Consider the following 13,591-nt stretch of genomic DNA (forward strand, 5'->3'; position numbering starts at 1 on the left):
TACTCGTAGTCCGGTCTAGGTGTCCATGGCCTCGTCGGACAGGTCATCTTCGTCTTCACTGTCTCTGACAAAGGTTTTCTGTGGCTTTTCTTCAACAACCTGGATAGTCTCTTCCACAAGGGAACCGTCACCTGTGCCTTCTGCATCTGCCTGTACTGCTTCTTCCACAAAAGTGACTGGGTCCTCGTTGGCCTCATCCGTCGCTTTCATGCGTTCAACCTCAACAGGTCCAGTTAGAGCATCGTCGGTGGCAGCCGTCTCAAACTTCTCCGCCTTCCGCACCTTTTCAACCTTCTCCTCCGTCTCCTCACTGTGCACTTCCACTTCCTCCTCTTTGACAGACTCCCGAAAGGCAAACCATCGCGCCAGGACAGCTTTGACTCGTTCCGTCCGAAGCGGATAGCCCGCCTTTTGCAGCTGTCGGCGGGGACCCGTGCTCAACACGGGCATCTTTTCGTCCCAGACGTCTGTGCTCCCTGTGGTCTCGGTGCCTTCCATCTGCGGTCGGCCCCCGTCCACGACCAACACATCCAGCCCCGTCCGCCATCCTGCCTCCACCAGCACGGCCGCCGACGCACTGAGGCCCTGGCTGCTCCACTCGCTCGTGTCCCGGTGCAGCCGCAAAAAAATCGTACACCACCAGAGCGTGGTCGCCACGACGGGCCGGCGGGGGCGCACCACCGGAGGACACGAGAGTGTCGGCTGCCGGTGGTGCCGTCACGCGGCTCGCTGCCAGGTCGAGGGCGGCCAAGAAGCCACGCAGGTGGGCGACGGTCGGCACAAAGGCGACGCGGATGTGGCGGGCAACAGCAACCTGCAGCAGAGATGCCGTGTGCAAGACGCCGTCGCCGCCGCCGTCGCCGTCGTCTTCTTTGCAAGCATCATCCACACAGCGACGCACAAAGTCGGTGCTGGACGAGCACACGATCAATGTCGTCGGATGGGCACAATGTGCCAGCACATGGGCCAGCAGTGCCGTAGGGCGTACAGGCGGCACTACGACAACGGGGCTGCCCATGGCGGCAGTTTGGTTCTTCAGTCGGCGTCCAGCGCCGGTTTCATGGTGTCATGGAGAGCAGCGTGCAGAAAGAAGTGTGTAGTCTGTCATTGCGTCGTGTTTTTGTGTTGTTTTCGATGGTGTTGTTTAGTCATCGTAGGTCGTTGGTCGCGCTTTCTCAAAATAAAATGTAACAGTCTTGTCGAGCCCCACTAAAACAACAGCTCGACAAAGCTTGAGCTCGGTGCACGTGCCTGCCCCAATTGCCCCCCACCAAACTCCAAATCAATGCCATTCCGTCATCCAAACAAGGCTTCCACCGCTCTCCTCCCAAACATCGACACTATCGTAACACGCACAGGGCGGCACACGACCGCCGACCCAAGGCCCATTGCCTACCCCGTAACGCACCTTCTCCTACTGAGCGGCTGCACCGGCGCTGTGCTGTGCCCGCAGCCATGGAGTCGATTTCGCGCATCTCCAACCTCCTCGAGAGTGGTGCGTCTGCTACATTTTCCCAGTCCATGTGGCTCTCCTTTTCTCCTCCTCCTCCTCCTCCTCCTCCTCCCCTGTGGAGCACTACATGCTGACCAAACTCCACCTCTTCAGCCCGCGAACTCACACTCGATGCGTCATCGGCTGCCCGCAGCGGCTTTCGCAGCCCTGCACGGCCGCTCGACAGCCGCCAGATCAAGAAGCTGCTCGATAGCCGCGCCGACCGCGACGTGCTCGACGGCCTGCGCCGTGTCACCACGATGGCCTACCGCGGCCAAAAAACACTGCCGTTCTTCTCGTCCGTCGTCAAGAATGTGGCGTCGCCCAACCTCGAGATCAAAAAGCTCGTCTACATTTATGTCGTGCACCACGCCGAACAAGAGCCGGACATGGCCCTGCTGTCCATCAACACCATCCAAAAATCGCTGTCCGACACCAACCCACAGGTGCGCGCGCTGGCCCTCCGCACCATGTCGGGCATCCGCGTGCCCGTGATCAGCCAGATCGTGTCGCTGGCGATCAAAAAGGGCGCCGCCGACATGAGCCCCTACGTGCGACGGGCGGCCGCCCTGGCGATTCCCAAATGCTACCGGCTCGACCCGAGCCAGCTGCCGTCGCTGCTCGAGTATTTGGGGACGCTTCTGGGCGACAAGCAGTACTATGTGGCGGGTGCCGCAGTGGCCGCGTTCATGGCCGTGTGCCCGGAGCGGCTGGACCTGATTCACCGGCACTACCGCGACCTGGTGCGCAAGCTGGTCGACATGGACGAGTGGAGCCAGCTGGCAACGCTGCGGATGCTGACGATCTACGCGCGCAAGTGCTTTCCGCGGAGGACGCGGCAGGTGGCGCAAGAGAGCACGACTGCAGCCAGCAACAACAGCAGGCGCAGCTACAAGACAACGGCGGCACGCACCCTCGACCTGGGCGATTTCTACGGCGAGCCCGCCGCCGACAGCAGTGGAAGCAGCGACACGGGCCAGGTGGCTACTCCGACGGAGCCCTCCACCTTCCAGACCGTCGTCGATCTCGACCCAGACCTGACTCTGTTCCTCAACGCCATTCGTCCCCTGCTCCAGAGCCGCAATGCGGGCGTCGTCGTGGCCGTCGCCCGCTGCTACGTGAGCGTCGGCACCGCCGAGTACGTCCGCGATGCCGTGGGCCCGCTCGTTGCCCTGCTGCGCGGACCCCAGGACACCCAGCAGATTGCTCTGTACAACATTGCCTCTGTATGCCTTGCCTACCCTGCCGACTTTGTACGCTACGCATCGCGGTTCCTCGTCCGCGCCACCGATCCACCGGCCGTTTGGCGCCTCAAGCTCGAGGTGCTGGCACTGCTTTTCCCGCACAGCCCGGCACCCATCAAGTCGCTCATCCTCAGCGAGCTCGAGCACTTTGCGCGGGGGTCCGATAAGGCTCTTGTACGCGAGGCCGTCCGCGCCATTGGACGGTGTGCGCAGGCAACCGACGGTCCCGGCGGTTCAGGTGGGCAAGCGGACGCGACGACCGCGGCCCGCTGCCTGCGGCTGCTGCTGGCCCAGATCACCAGTCTCGACGGCACGCTCGCGGCCGAGTCGCTGACCGTGATCCGCCACCTGATCCAGCAGGACCCGGAAGCACACGCGGCTACTGTTGTACGGCTCGCCAAGAACTTGGACGCCGCAGCCGACCCGCAGGCGCGTGCCACGATCATCTGGCTCGTTGGCGAGTTCTCCGGTCTCAACGGCGAGGACAACATTGCCGCCGACGTGCTGCGCATCCTCCTCAAGGACTTTGCCAGTGAATCCGAGGCCGCCAAGCGCCAGATTGTGCTGCTGGCCGCCAAAGTGTACCTGCACCACATCAACCGCGAAGCCGAGCGGAATCCCCCACCTGCACCATCGGACGCCAAGCCAACGCCGTCACCCACACCCTCGCCGCTGGCTGACCTCGTTCCAGAAGGTTTTGCCGACGACGGCGGGTTCGGATCTCCGCCGTCGCACTCGCCTTTGCCCGCCGCGTCGCCGGCCCCCGACGAGTCGGCCGATCACCCCATCCGTCGCCTCTGGGACTACGTTCTCTTGCTTGCGCGCTACGATGTCTCCTACGATCTCCGCGACCGCACCCGCCTCTACCGCGCGCTGCTCGAGGTGCCGCAGCTGGCCACGCTGATGCTGCTCGCACCCAAGCCTGTGCCGCACGCGCCCAGTCCATCCGCAGTGCGTCGCGGGTTTACCCTCGGATCGGCGGCTCTGGTTCTGGGCGCAGGCGGCGACGCATCCTCCGCTGCCAGTCTCGACAGCACGGGCGGCGGCACGGTCAGCCGCGGTATGCTGCATGGGATCCGGGGCTACGAGCCGCTGCCCGACTGGGTGCACGAGGGTGACGAGCCGGACGCGCGGCTGCGGGAGACGGAGGAGAGTCTGGCCGCAGCACAGTACGACGACCGTCGTAGCGGCAAATCCGGAGCTGTGCCGGCCGGCGCGAGCCTGGATGCCGCGGCGGCCAAGAGTCGTGGCCCGGTGGTTGGTGGAGCCGGGACCAACGGCGGCCGGGCCGCCGCGGGCAAGCTAGGATCCAAGACACTTGATGACTGGCTTGCCGAAGAAGAGGCCGAGGAAGAAGACGACGACGATGACGATGACGACGATGACGAAGAAGAAGACAGCAGTGAGGAAGAGAGCAGTGACGAAGGCGACGATGAAGACGAGGAGGAAAGCGAAGAAGAAGAGAGCAGTGAGGAGGAAGACGATGAGAGTGAGAGCGGCGAGGAAAACGACCGTCTGATGCCGGCGTAGACCCGCGTGGGACGGGGAGCATATACAACAAGCATTTGCCTAGACTGGGCATCACATATACAGGCGTTCCGGGACAACCGGCCATTGCAATAAAAGTATGAATTTACGACAATATTTGATGCGAGAGTTGTTCCTCGTCGTCTCTAAACGAATATGTCGAATGGCATTCAAAATAGGTTTTCTGTTTTTGACAACTTTATGTCAGCCATTTTATTATTATTTTTTGTTTTTCTTCTACAAATTCAATTTACAAAAATAAAAATTAAAACAAAATAAAAGAACGACAAATTATCATAATTTTCGATCTCATCTACGTTTTACAAAATTGACTGTCGATTGGGTGACCAAGTTCCCATCACGAAGGCCGTAAGATACACCATTTGCTCGAAAGCTCAAGCTCTCTATGCACAGCTTGACTCCTGTCTCCTGTCTCGGCAGTGCTCGCTGGATCATTGTCCCGTATCTCCGGCTTCCACCAGTAAGCGCTGCAGTGGCCTAACCAGCTATGGAGTTCTTTTTGCTGTTGAAGTTTTAGCGGTGAGTCAAACCCTTCAGCGATCCTTCAGCGATCCTCCAGCAGTTAGTGGCTTACGGGCCTCGCAGGACAGGTCGAACCTACCTACAAACTGTTCCGGCGATAAATGGTGTTGTCTCCGTTGTCTTGGTCGGCGCTCGGTTGTACTGAAGCCGCGGAAGCACCTCTATTTAGTTGCTGTAAGATATGCCGTATTTCAGCTCTCACGTCAGTTCAAGAAGCTTTGTATTCCTGTTTTCCTTCCCAGCCTCCTGCATCTCACACTGACCGTCAGACTTCAGTGGACCGTCCTCTGTTATCTCCGACTTCGGGGTGTGCGTAAGATACAAGGATTTTGCGGGTCACTGAGTTGTTCAGGCGCTGGAAGCTCGGGGCGTGGGCTTTTAGGCCCGCCGCCTGCACCTACACGCGGCCTTATCCAGCGGTCTTAATGGTCCCTGGTTTCGGTGCCAGTTTGGTCCCAGCTCCTTGCTGAAAGCCGCCTAGCGCACCCGATGGGCAAGCACCCGTTCCTGTATCGGTGGCGCTGGAGCCACTAAAACAAACATCTCGATCCGTTTCAGGGCACTCGGCAACCCAGACAGGGGATGATGCCCCCCACAGACAGCCTAAAATACCCCCCATAGCGGCACCATCAGCGAGAGCGGAACGTTTTTGAGCAACCCTTTTGCGACACGGTCGGGTCGCAAGTCCCAAGACCAATAAAAAAGACGACGGTCGCAAACAAAACTTTTGAGATTAAGCAGAGGAGTTAGAAAGCAACAAGAGGCTTGTCAGTATGCATCATCACACAATGCATTTGGATACAATATAGTCTCTCCCTCTCCCTGCTCCTTCCCTCGCTATCGCCTTCCTCTTTCCTCCCCTTCCGTACCTTCCCCGTGTTTTCCCCGTTTCCCCGTGCCTTCCGGTTCGCTCGCTCTTTACTCTCTTATCGGCTATCGTCAACGACACCAGCCACCACTCACCACTTTGGGGAAATCAACCTCCACATATTCGACGACTGACAGCCGGAGACGACAGCGCTCACTCGTAACGGAGTCTTCTCTCCCGTCGGCAGAACGAGTACGGGCATTGACTCGCTGTGACGCTTGCATGCGTTGGACTACACCGAGCCGTAACGCATCGCCCGGCTCCGGCTGACGGACGCCGCAGCCACCGATTTCCTTCTTTTCTTTTCACAACCGCCGCCACAGCTTTCCCACCATGGCACCACCGGCTACGGCACCGGTGCTCGTGCCGACCGACGGCCTGGGAAGATCCCGAACCGGCCTCCATGAAGCCATGGTGACACCCTCGCCGGCTGTGTCTTCGGCACCGTCGTCCTTCTCGGATTCGTCCTCCTCAGCAACGTCTTCCTCCTCAGACTCGTCAAGACAGCCGTCGACTTCCACCTCATCACCGTCGGCATTACAGCCAGACTCGACATCCACACCCTCGAGACCCAAGTTACTCACGCCGTCCCTCCCGCCCGCCCATATACCTCCGTCGCCATTCCCAAAACGAGCCCCAGGCGGCTCATCTTCCACCTCCTCCACCGCCACCACGTCTTCTACTACCGCCGCTGCGGCCAAGCCCCAGTACAACACCCGACACCTGGGCCTCCGTCTCGCTGCCGACGCCGCCAGCGGTTTCACCGCCGCCTCCTTGGTTGCGCCGATCATCGCCATCATCGACCGCAGCATCATGGAAAACGCCTCGGGCGCCAACTCCCTCGCCGGCTCTCTGCGTGCCTCCTTTGCGACCCTCGTCCGCCGCCCCCAGCAGATCCTGTGGAGCAAACCGTTTGGCCTCATCTGCCTGCTCTACGGCAGCACCTACTTCACGGCCAACGCCGTCGACACCGCCACCAGCACCGCCCACAACCGCCCCGCCTCGCACGTCACCGCCGGCGCCGCCAAGTTTGCCGCCTCGTCTGCCACCAACATTGGCGTCTGCATCTACAAGGACCAGGTGTTTGTCCGCATGTTTGGCCCGCCCGGCGCCGTGCCGCGCCCCGTGCCGCTGCCGTCGTACCTGCTGTTTGCCCTGCGCGACTGCATGACCATTTTCGCGTCCTTCAACATCCCCCCGCGGCTGGGGCCGTACCTCGACGACAAGCTTGGTCTGGGCGGCGAGGCGGCCGCCCGCCAGGCCCTGTCGCGCGCCGTATCCGGCCTGGCGGTGGCGCAGTTTGCCGCGCCCGCGCTGACCCAGTTTGTCTCGACGCCGGTGCACCTGCTGGGCCTCGACCTCTACAACCGCCCGTGGCAGGCGAGCGGGCCGGCCGGCCATGCCAATGGCCCGGCGACCTGGGCGGACCGGTTTGCCGCCGTGCGCAGGAACTGGCTGGTGAGCTCGCTGGCGCGCATTGGCCGCATTGTGCCGGCGTTTGGTGTCGGCGGCGTGGTCAACATGAAGATGCGCAAGTCGCTGATGACGCCGCTGGAGTAAGGGTGCACCTCGGCCGTCGTTCAGCGTCGTTTTCTCTGATCGTTCTCTGATCTGAATGCATCCCCTTCGCCTTTCATTTTTTCTTCGTCATTCTCCTCATACATGGGACACGGAAACGGACCAGGCTCATTGAGACCCATGACGGGCGCCGTACGCGATTATAGACTCATACACCATTTACACGGTCTCGGATTAGACACACAGGACTTGTCAAGCATTTGTTGTCGTTTTATGGCTTTTCTCTTTATGTTCGTACTTTGTTTTGTGCGTCTTTTCTTCATACACGCGCTATACTCTTTCACGACACAACGGCGTCTTCGGACGGAATGCTTCGTAATGAATTGTACGACTAGCTTAAACGTGCACACTCTGGATTCGGTTCTCTCATTTCATTTTATCTCATAATTTGGCGATTTTCTTTTCCATTTCAGACCATCTCACCACCAGTCATCAAAAATTAGAACAAACAACGCGCCGTACACGCCCTCAAGGCGTAAATTACAAGAAAGTGTCATTGAGTTTTTGCTTTGCCCTGCAAACGCTTGCCATGTGCCTCGAATATGAACGTTTCGTAGCCCCCCCCCCCCCCCCCCCCCCCCCCCACGCCAACCCACCGCCGTCAGGAACTCCACTTGGTTTTATCTTAACATTCATCTCCCAGTCACCTTCCTGTAGGCAAGGCTTTCCTCTCAAAGTATGACAATGCCCTCCTATCCTAGCAGCCAACGCCAGGACCAATAGACGGTCAAGACATAAAAACAACATAAAACAAAAAAAAATAGTACAATCTAAAAGGGTCAAACGAGAAGCGAAAGAGAGAATATAAAGAAGGCGAACAAGACGGAGAACACCAGTTCCTGCATCCTTCAACTCTGCTGCTCGCTCTTGAGCAGCGCCCGAAGACTGACAGCCTCGCGCCGCAGCCGCGCATTGTCCTTTTTGAGCCGCGCCGTCTCCTCCGTCTGTTCCTTGAGCTTGGCCACGAGCTCCTCCTTGTCCTCGCGACCTTTGCCCTTGAGCGCCCGCACAATCTTGCCGAGCTCCGTGTTGAACTTCTCGTACAGCAGCTCGTTCTCCGCCGTCGCCTCCTTGTACATTTGGTCAATCGCCCGCACCTTGCCCTCGGACGCCTTGACCGTGGCGTCCATGTCGCGCTGCAGCGCCTCTTGGCGGTCGCTGACTTCCTGCAACCGCTTCGGCAGGCGTGCCTCGAGTGCTTGCACCGCGGCGGCCAGCGTCCGGAGATCGACCGTGGTCGTGCCCGGCGCAGGACCCGTACTCGTACTTGGAGGAGGAGGCCCTGCACGGTTCAGCTTGGCCATGTTTTCAGAGATGAGAGACAGCTCCGACTGCAACGACGCGTCAACCTCTTCCACCGCCCGCTTCTCTGACTGCAGGCGCTCACGCAGCTTCTGTGGTGACTGAAGGCGCAGCTTCTGTCCCGTGCCGCCAAGTGTGGATCCGTTGTTAGCAGAGGCCAGCGTGCCGGGTGTCAGCTTGGATGGACTCGGTGGAGGGAGGTGGCTCTGGCGGGTGGGCGATATTGAGCCCGGCGGAGGCAAAATTGTGCCGGCCGCCCGCGATGTCTTGAGCGTCGGGATGTGCGAGCCACTGGACAAAGTCTTGCTGTGGCCCGGCTCGTACACGGGCTGCTGCGGGGAATCGCCCGCCGCGATATTTTCCTTTTGGGTCGGGGACTGGAACATGCTGGCCAACTGCGGCGGGGCCTGTATTTGCTGCGCCTGTGTGCTGTTCTGCCGGCCGTGGCTCTGGAATTGTGTCTGTGACAGCGATTGGGGGCTCTTGGGAATCTTGGACGGCGAGGGTGCGCGCGGGCCCGCATTCACCTTCTCGGACGTGATCTTAGTTGTCCGGAGAGGAATAGGGGGCAACGGGCTATCGTTGTTCTTTGATACCGGGCTGGGCTGAACATCATCGTCATCGAGGCTCACAACAGCCATCAGACTCTTGAGATCAGACAGCGAGCTGCGGCGCTTTTTCTTGAGCGACTTTTCCGTGACCGACTTGCCGGACGTGCCGACCCCCGGCTCTGTGTCTGGCTCGCCGATTGTCTCCAACTGTTTATGCGAGCTTGTCGGACGGTGTGAGCTTGTGGGCCGCTGCATCATGGACAGGTCGTCAAAGGCACCCGCAATAGGGGGACGATCACGCGATGCAGGGCGCCTCATGAGCTTGTTCATGCCCATGGGCGAGTGGTTGCCCATATCAATGGACCGAGAGCGGTTGACGTAGCTGGCCGACGTCGCCTTGGACAAACTTGAGCTTTCGCCCGTCGCCGGGTTCCGGTGGTGCTTGCTGAGACTCCGCCACATGGACGGGCGTTCCGACGTGGAATCCGCAAGACCGCTTGCACCGCTCACCATGTTCTCCAGTCCCCGGTTGCTGCTGCTATTTTGACGAAGCAGAGATTCGAGGCCAAACTTTCGCCGGAGTGACGAGGTGTTGGATGTCAGGGAGCCAGTTGCAGATTTGTGGCTCCGGGCCACAGACGAATTCAAGGACTCGTAGGCGGAGCTGCGCAGATGGATGCCTGAGCCAAGTCCAATCTCGTCAAAGATGCGGTCGCAGTCTTGGACAAGGAGGTCGAGCAAGTTGATGTAGTTGTGCGGATCTCCGTTTCCTGCAACCAGGAGCTCCGCGAAAGCCAGAGTCAGGGCACCGCGGTCGCCGTCGTCGCTGCACCCGTCAAGGAGGTCGGCTAGAAGCTTGATCAAAGCTGTAAATGCACGTCGATTCTGTGGTGCCATATCGCCGAACAGGTAGTTGACAAAGTCGGCAAAATCGCCTGGCACCTTGCGAATGGCACGTTCCTGCAGAGCGTCAAGTGACTGGATGGTCATGATGGTTCCCATCTGGTCGCGCCAGGCGATGCGTGTGAACTTTTCAAAGGCGGCAAAGACAACCTCGGGCATTAGGTCCGAGGACGACTCCCAGTCGTACGGGCTCTCGTTCAGCCTGTTGTACAGCAAATTGACCGACAGCTCGTCGGCAGAACTGGAACTGCGGCCGAGCAAGGTCCGAGCAACAAACTGGCCCTTCCGCGCCTGGAGAGCAGCGACGTATCCAGTAAAGGTTTGCTCCAAGCGCACCAGGGGGTTCTCCGGCCGCGATGCGTCGCCACCAAAAGTTGCACCGCCAGTGCGGTCCCGGATTGACCCGCTGAGGGATGCAGTGTCGGCTTGAGGTGGTTGTGGTGGGCGGCTGCTGCTGGACTGTGACCGCTGCAGACGCATGGAGCCGTGTATGGTTTCGGATAGGGTGGTTGTGCTTGTGTTCGCAACGGCGGCTACAGCCGGTGAAGCGTTGTTGCTAGCAACATTGGTCGTGCTGCCACCACTCAGGAAGCTCGACAACAGCTTGACGGGAGACGAGCCAAGGAACGACTTGGTTTTCTCGGCGCGGTTGCCAAACTTGAGCGAGCGCAGTGTCTTGGTGTGGTAGGAGACAAGAGCAGGGACCAGCTTGGGATTGGACGGGTTGTACTGAGAGCTCATGAGCTGGATGATGCGCCGCGCGAGAGTCGGCAAGAAGTCATCTTGGGCAATGTCATCTGAGTACCGCTTGCCATTGAGGCCGACCGTGTTCATAATCAGGCGTTTCTCTCCGTTGCTGTAGCTGCCCCGGCTGCCCGTGCTGCTGCGGCCGACGTCCGTTCGCACCTCAACGACAATCTCGACACCGTAGTGGCCGACAGGAGCGCCTTTAGTGCCCAGGTGATTGTCGAAGACGACGCGCACAGGGGCGGGCTCCCGGCGGCCCTCGATAAGCTCTTCGGCGGCCTCTTGGAAGACGGCGGCATGGAGGCCCATATTGTTGTTCTCGGGAAGGCGAACCGAGCGGAGCGACCAGGTGGGTGTCTCACGCTCAGCCTCAGAGAAACGTCCCTCGATGCGAGCTTTGACGAGGTCCTCGCTCCATCGCATAGCCTTGGCCTCAAACGTCTCTTGGAGGACGAAGCAGCGCGAGGTAATGGCCTTGCTGGCCATGTAGTCACCTGAGTGTGCGCTCTTCATCTCTTGCGTCGAGGTCATCCACACAAGACGGCTGTCTGCGGATTCCGTGAAGCACACATCGGCTAGCCGGTGCCACCCGCTGAAGGCGAAGTCGTACGTTCCTGGGCCGCCTGCTGCGTTGGTCATGGACACCAATAGGCCGGCCGGCGACGGTTTGTCAATCTCGCGCAGGAGGTCACGGCCCGTGAACGTTGTGCCTGCCTTCTTCTTGACAACAACGAGGCAGTCGCTGAAGAGCAAGAAGAGGCCAGCACGATCCTGGATACCAATGCTGTGCGCGTCAGCATCGTAGGGGGCGGCCAGCTCGACAAAGTCGGCGGCTAGAACCAGACGGCCCCGTGGCTCGAGGTCCATGGGCCAGCACTCGACCAGATTGCGCAACCGGTTGACGACATGGGGCTTGTTGTCAGACGGGTCGTCCATGGAGCAAATGTTTGTGATGATGTCGCGCGCCTTTAGCATCAACTGCAGGGCTGGGTGTGTGATAGGCAGGCAGCCGACAATCTGGTCGATGAAGAGGCTATAGCGCGGCAGGCGCTGCACCGGTTCGATGAGGATAGAGCGCAACGCCTGCTCACCGGTGGTTTGCACAACACGGTCCCGGAAGCTGGACTGGTTGTTGTCGAGAAAGCTGCTCAGCAGCTGTGGGAAGTTCTGGCTAGCACGAATGTAGTCTTGGTAGCAGTCGGTGAACTTGGGAAACCACTCGAGGAAGGTTTTGGCCATGGCTAAAGCACCGCTAGGATCCTTGACACGGACGGAGCCACCGCCACTAGGGGCGTGGGAGCTGACCAGCATGGTGCGCGACGAGGCCGACCCAAATGTGTATGGTATGTCCAGGTCGCGCACCGCATCCTCCTCGGTGTCATCCATGACACGGCGCAAGTCCTGCATAAAGGCCGAGTTGACTTGCAGGATGTGATCTGCAGAGCGCGGGAAGAGACGGTCGACGTCTTCCATGGACGGACTCGAGCTAGACGCCGTGCGGTCCTTGGCCTTCTGGCGGAAGTCATCGGCAATGTGTTTAACGAGCTCATTGAGCTTGAGCACGTAGCGCTCCTCGGTGTCCACCAGCTCGCCCATCTGCATGCGCAGCTCGACCTTTTGGTCCTTTGTAAAGGCCTTTGTGCGGTGGTTGAGCGAGCTGGGCCGCGACGGCGCGCGGCGCAACTTGGATGTGGGAAGGAAGACGGGCTCGCCGAAGAGCTTGACGAGAGGAGTGTACGCCGGATCATACTGGCGCAAGGTCGGGTCAAGGATCACATCGTCGTCGTCATCTTCGACGGCGCCGCTGGCGCCGTCGCCGTCGAGAGAGGGGAGTCGAATGGCTCCGGGTGGAAGGACAAGGTCGAGATCGATGTTGCTCACGTGCTGTGTCTGCAGCGCACACTCGAGGGCGCGCAGGTGCTCGTCGATGTTGGTCTCGACGCAGGCCATGGCTTTGGCGAGGTCTGCGGCATGTTGCTCGCCGAAGAGGGCCGGCGCCGAGCCCGGACGGCGGCCGCGTGTGGTTGGGTACTGGTTGCGCAGGTAGGTCTTGACGGACTCTGGCAGCTCGCTGAAGTACTTGAAGAGGGAGAAGGCGAGGCCGCGGCAGATTTCGTCGCCTTGGAACTCGCGGGGCAGGTGGGTCACGACGCTGTAAAAGTCGGAGCTGGGCGAGACGGTGAGGCGGGGGAAGGACTGGAAGCCGGCGGGCGAGTAGATGTGGACTTGGATGCGTGAGCTGTTGTGTGTGAAGTTGGCCGTGGTCGAAGGCCCGTGGAAGGCGAGGACGGGCAGGTGGCCGAGCAGAGGGTCACTGGCATGGTAGAGCGCGATGGTCTCTGGCGAAATTGCCAGCTCGTCGGTGACGCGCACCATGGCGACGACGTGCGACGGGGCTGGGAAGAGAACGCGCGCCTTGGTCGGAGAAAGCGGGAGGGGAGGCTAGACGACCGTCATGGGCTTGGTGGGATGGCACTGTGATGCAATGCGGTCGGATGTGAGGCCCAGGTCGGCGATCGCAGATTCGACACAATGACAAAGAAAAAGATGCGCAGGTGAGGAATGTCGAATAGAATGGGTCAAAGGCGGCCAACTGGGTCGCAGCCAAAGGCGGTCGAGGTTGGCCGACTCGAGCGGACCACAAAACAAAGATATAAATAAAACAGGGGGGTAGAAAGTAACAAGGGGACGAGTGGCAGCAAGAGGAGAGCTGAAGAGGGAAACGAGGAAGGGGAATAGAGAGACAAGAGTGGGTCCACAGGTCTCTTCCTTGTTGAGGTAAACACCAGCAGGCGGGGCTGGACAAGTAGGTGGTCTACGGACGATACAAAGGCGA

The 13,591-nt window shown here is 60.0% G+C and overlaps 4 protein-coding genes across 4 annotated transcripts; 2 read left to right on the forward strand and 2 right to left on the reverse strand.

Annotated features, from left to right (window-relative positions):
- Positions 1–15: 15 nt before the first annotated feature.
- On the reverse strand, positions 16–1,018 carry SPSK_05428 (uncharacterized protein; the record flags this gene model as incomplete). Its single annotated transcript, XM_016732175.1, has 2 exons — positions 16–577; positions 636–1,018. The coding sequence occupies 2 exons, from the start codon at positions 1,016–1,018 to the stop codon at positions 16–18; spliced, it is 945 nt and encodes a 314-aa protein (XP_016582864.1).
- Positions 1,019–1,455: 437 nt separating this feature from the next.
- Positions 1,456–4,266, forward strand: SPSK_04932 (uncharacterized protein; the record flags this gene model as incomplete). Its single annotated transcript, XM_016731692.1, has 2 exons — positions 1,456–1,495; positions 1,607–4,266. 2 exons carry the CDS (start codon positions 1,456–1,458, stop codon positions 4,264–4,266), a joined length of 2,700 nt encoding a protein of 899 aa, XP_016582865.1.
- Positions 4,267–6,007: 1,741 nt separating this feature from the next.
- On the forward strand, positions 6,008–7,234 carry SPSK_05345 (uncharacterized protein; the record flags this gene model as incomplete). Its single annotated transcript, XM_016732094.1, has 1 exon — positions 6,008–7,234. The coding sequence occupies one exon, from the start codon at positions 6,008–6,010 to the stop codon at positions 7,232–7,234; it is 1,227 nt and encodes a 408-aa protein (XP_016582866.1).
- An 866-nt stretch (positions 7,235–8,100) lies between these two features.
- On the reverse strand, positions 8,101–13,131 carry SPSK_04806 (RhoGEF group protein; the record flags this gene model as incomplete). Its single annotated transcript, XM_016731569.1, has 1 exon — positions 8,101–13,131. One exon carries the CDS (start codon positions 13,129–13,131, stop codon positions 8,101–8,103), a length of 5,031 nt encoding a protein of 1,676 aa, XP_016582867.1.
- Between the last annotated feature and the right edge of the window lie 460 nt (positions 13,132–13,591).

Source organism: Sporothrix schenckii (assembly GCF_000961545.1).
Source record: "Sporothrix schenckii 1099-18 chromosome Unknown Cont49, whole genome shotgun sequence".
Taxonomy (NCBI): domain Eukaryota; kingdom Fungi; phylum Ascomycota; class Sordariomycetes; order Ophiostomatales; family Ophiostomataceae; genus Sporothrix; species Sporothrix schenckii.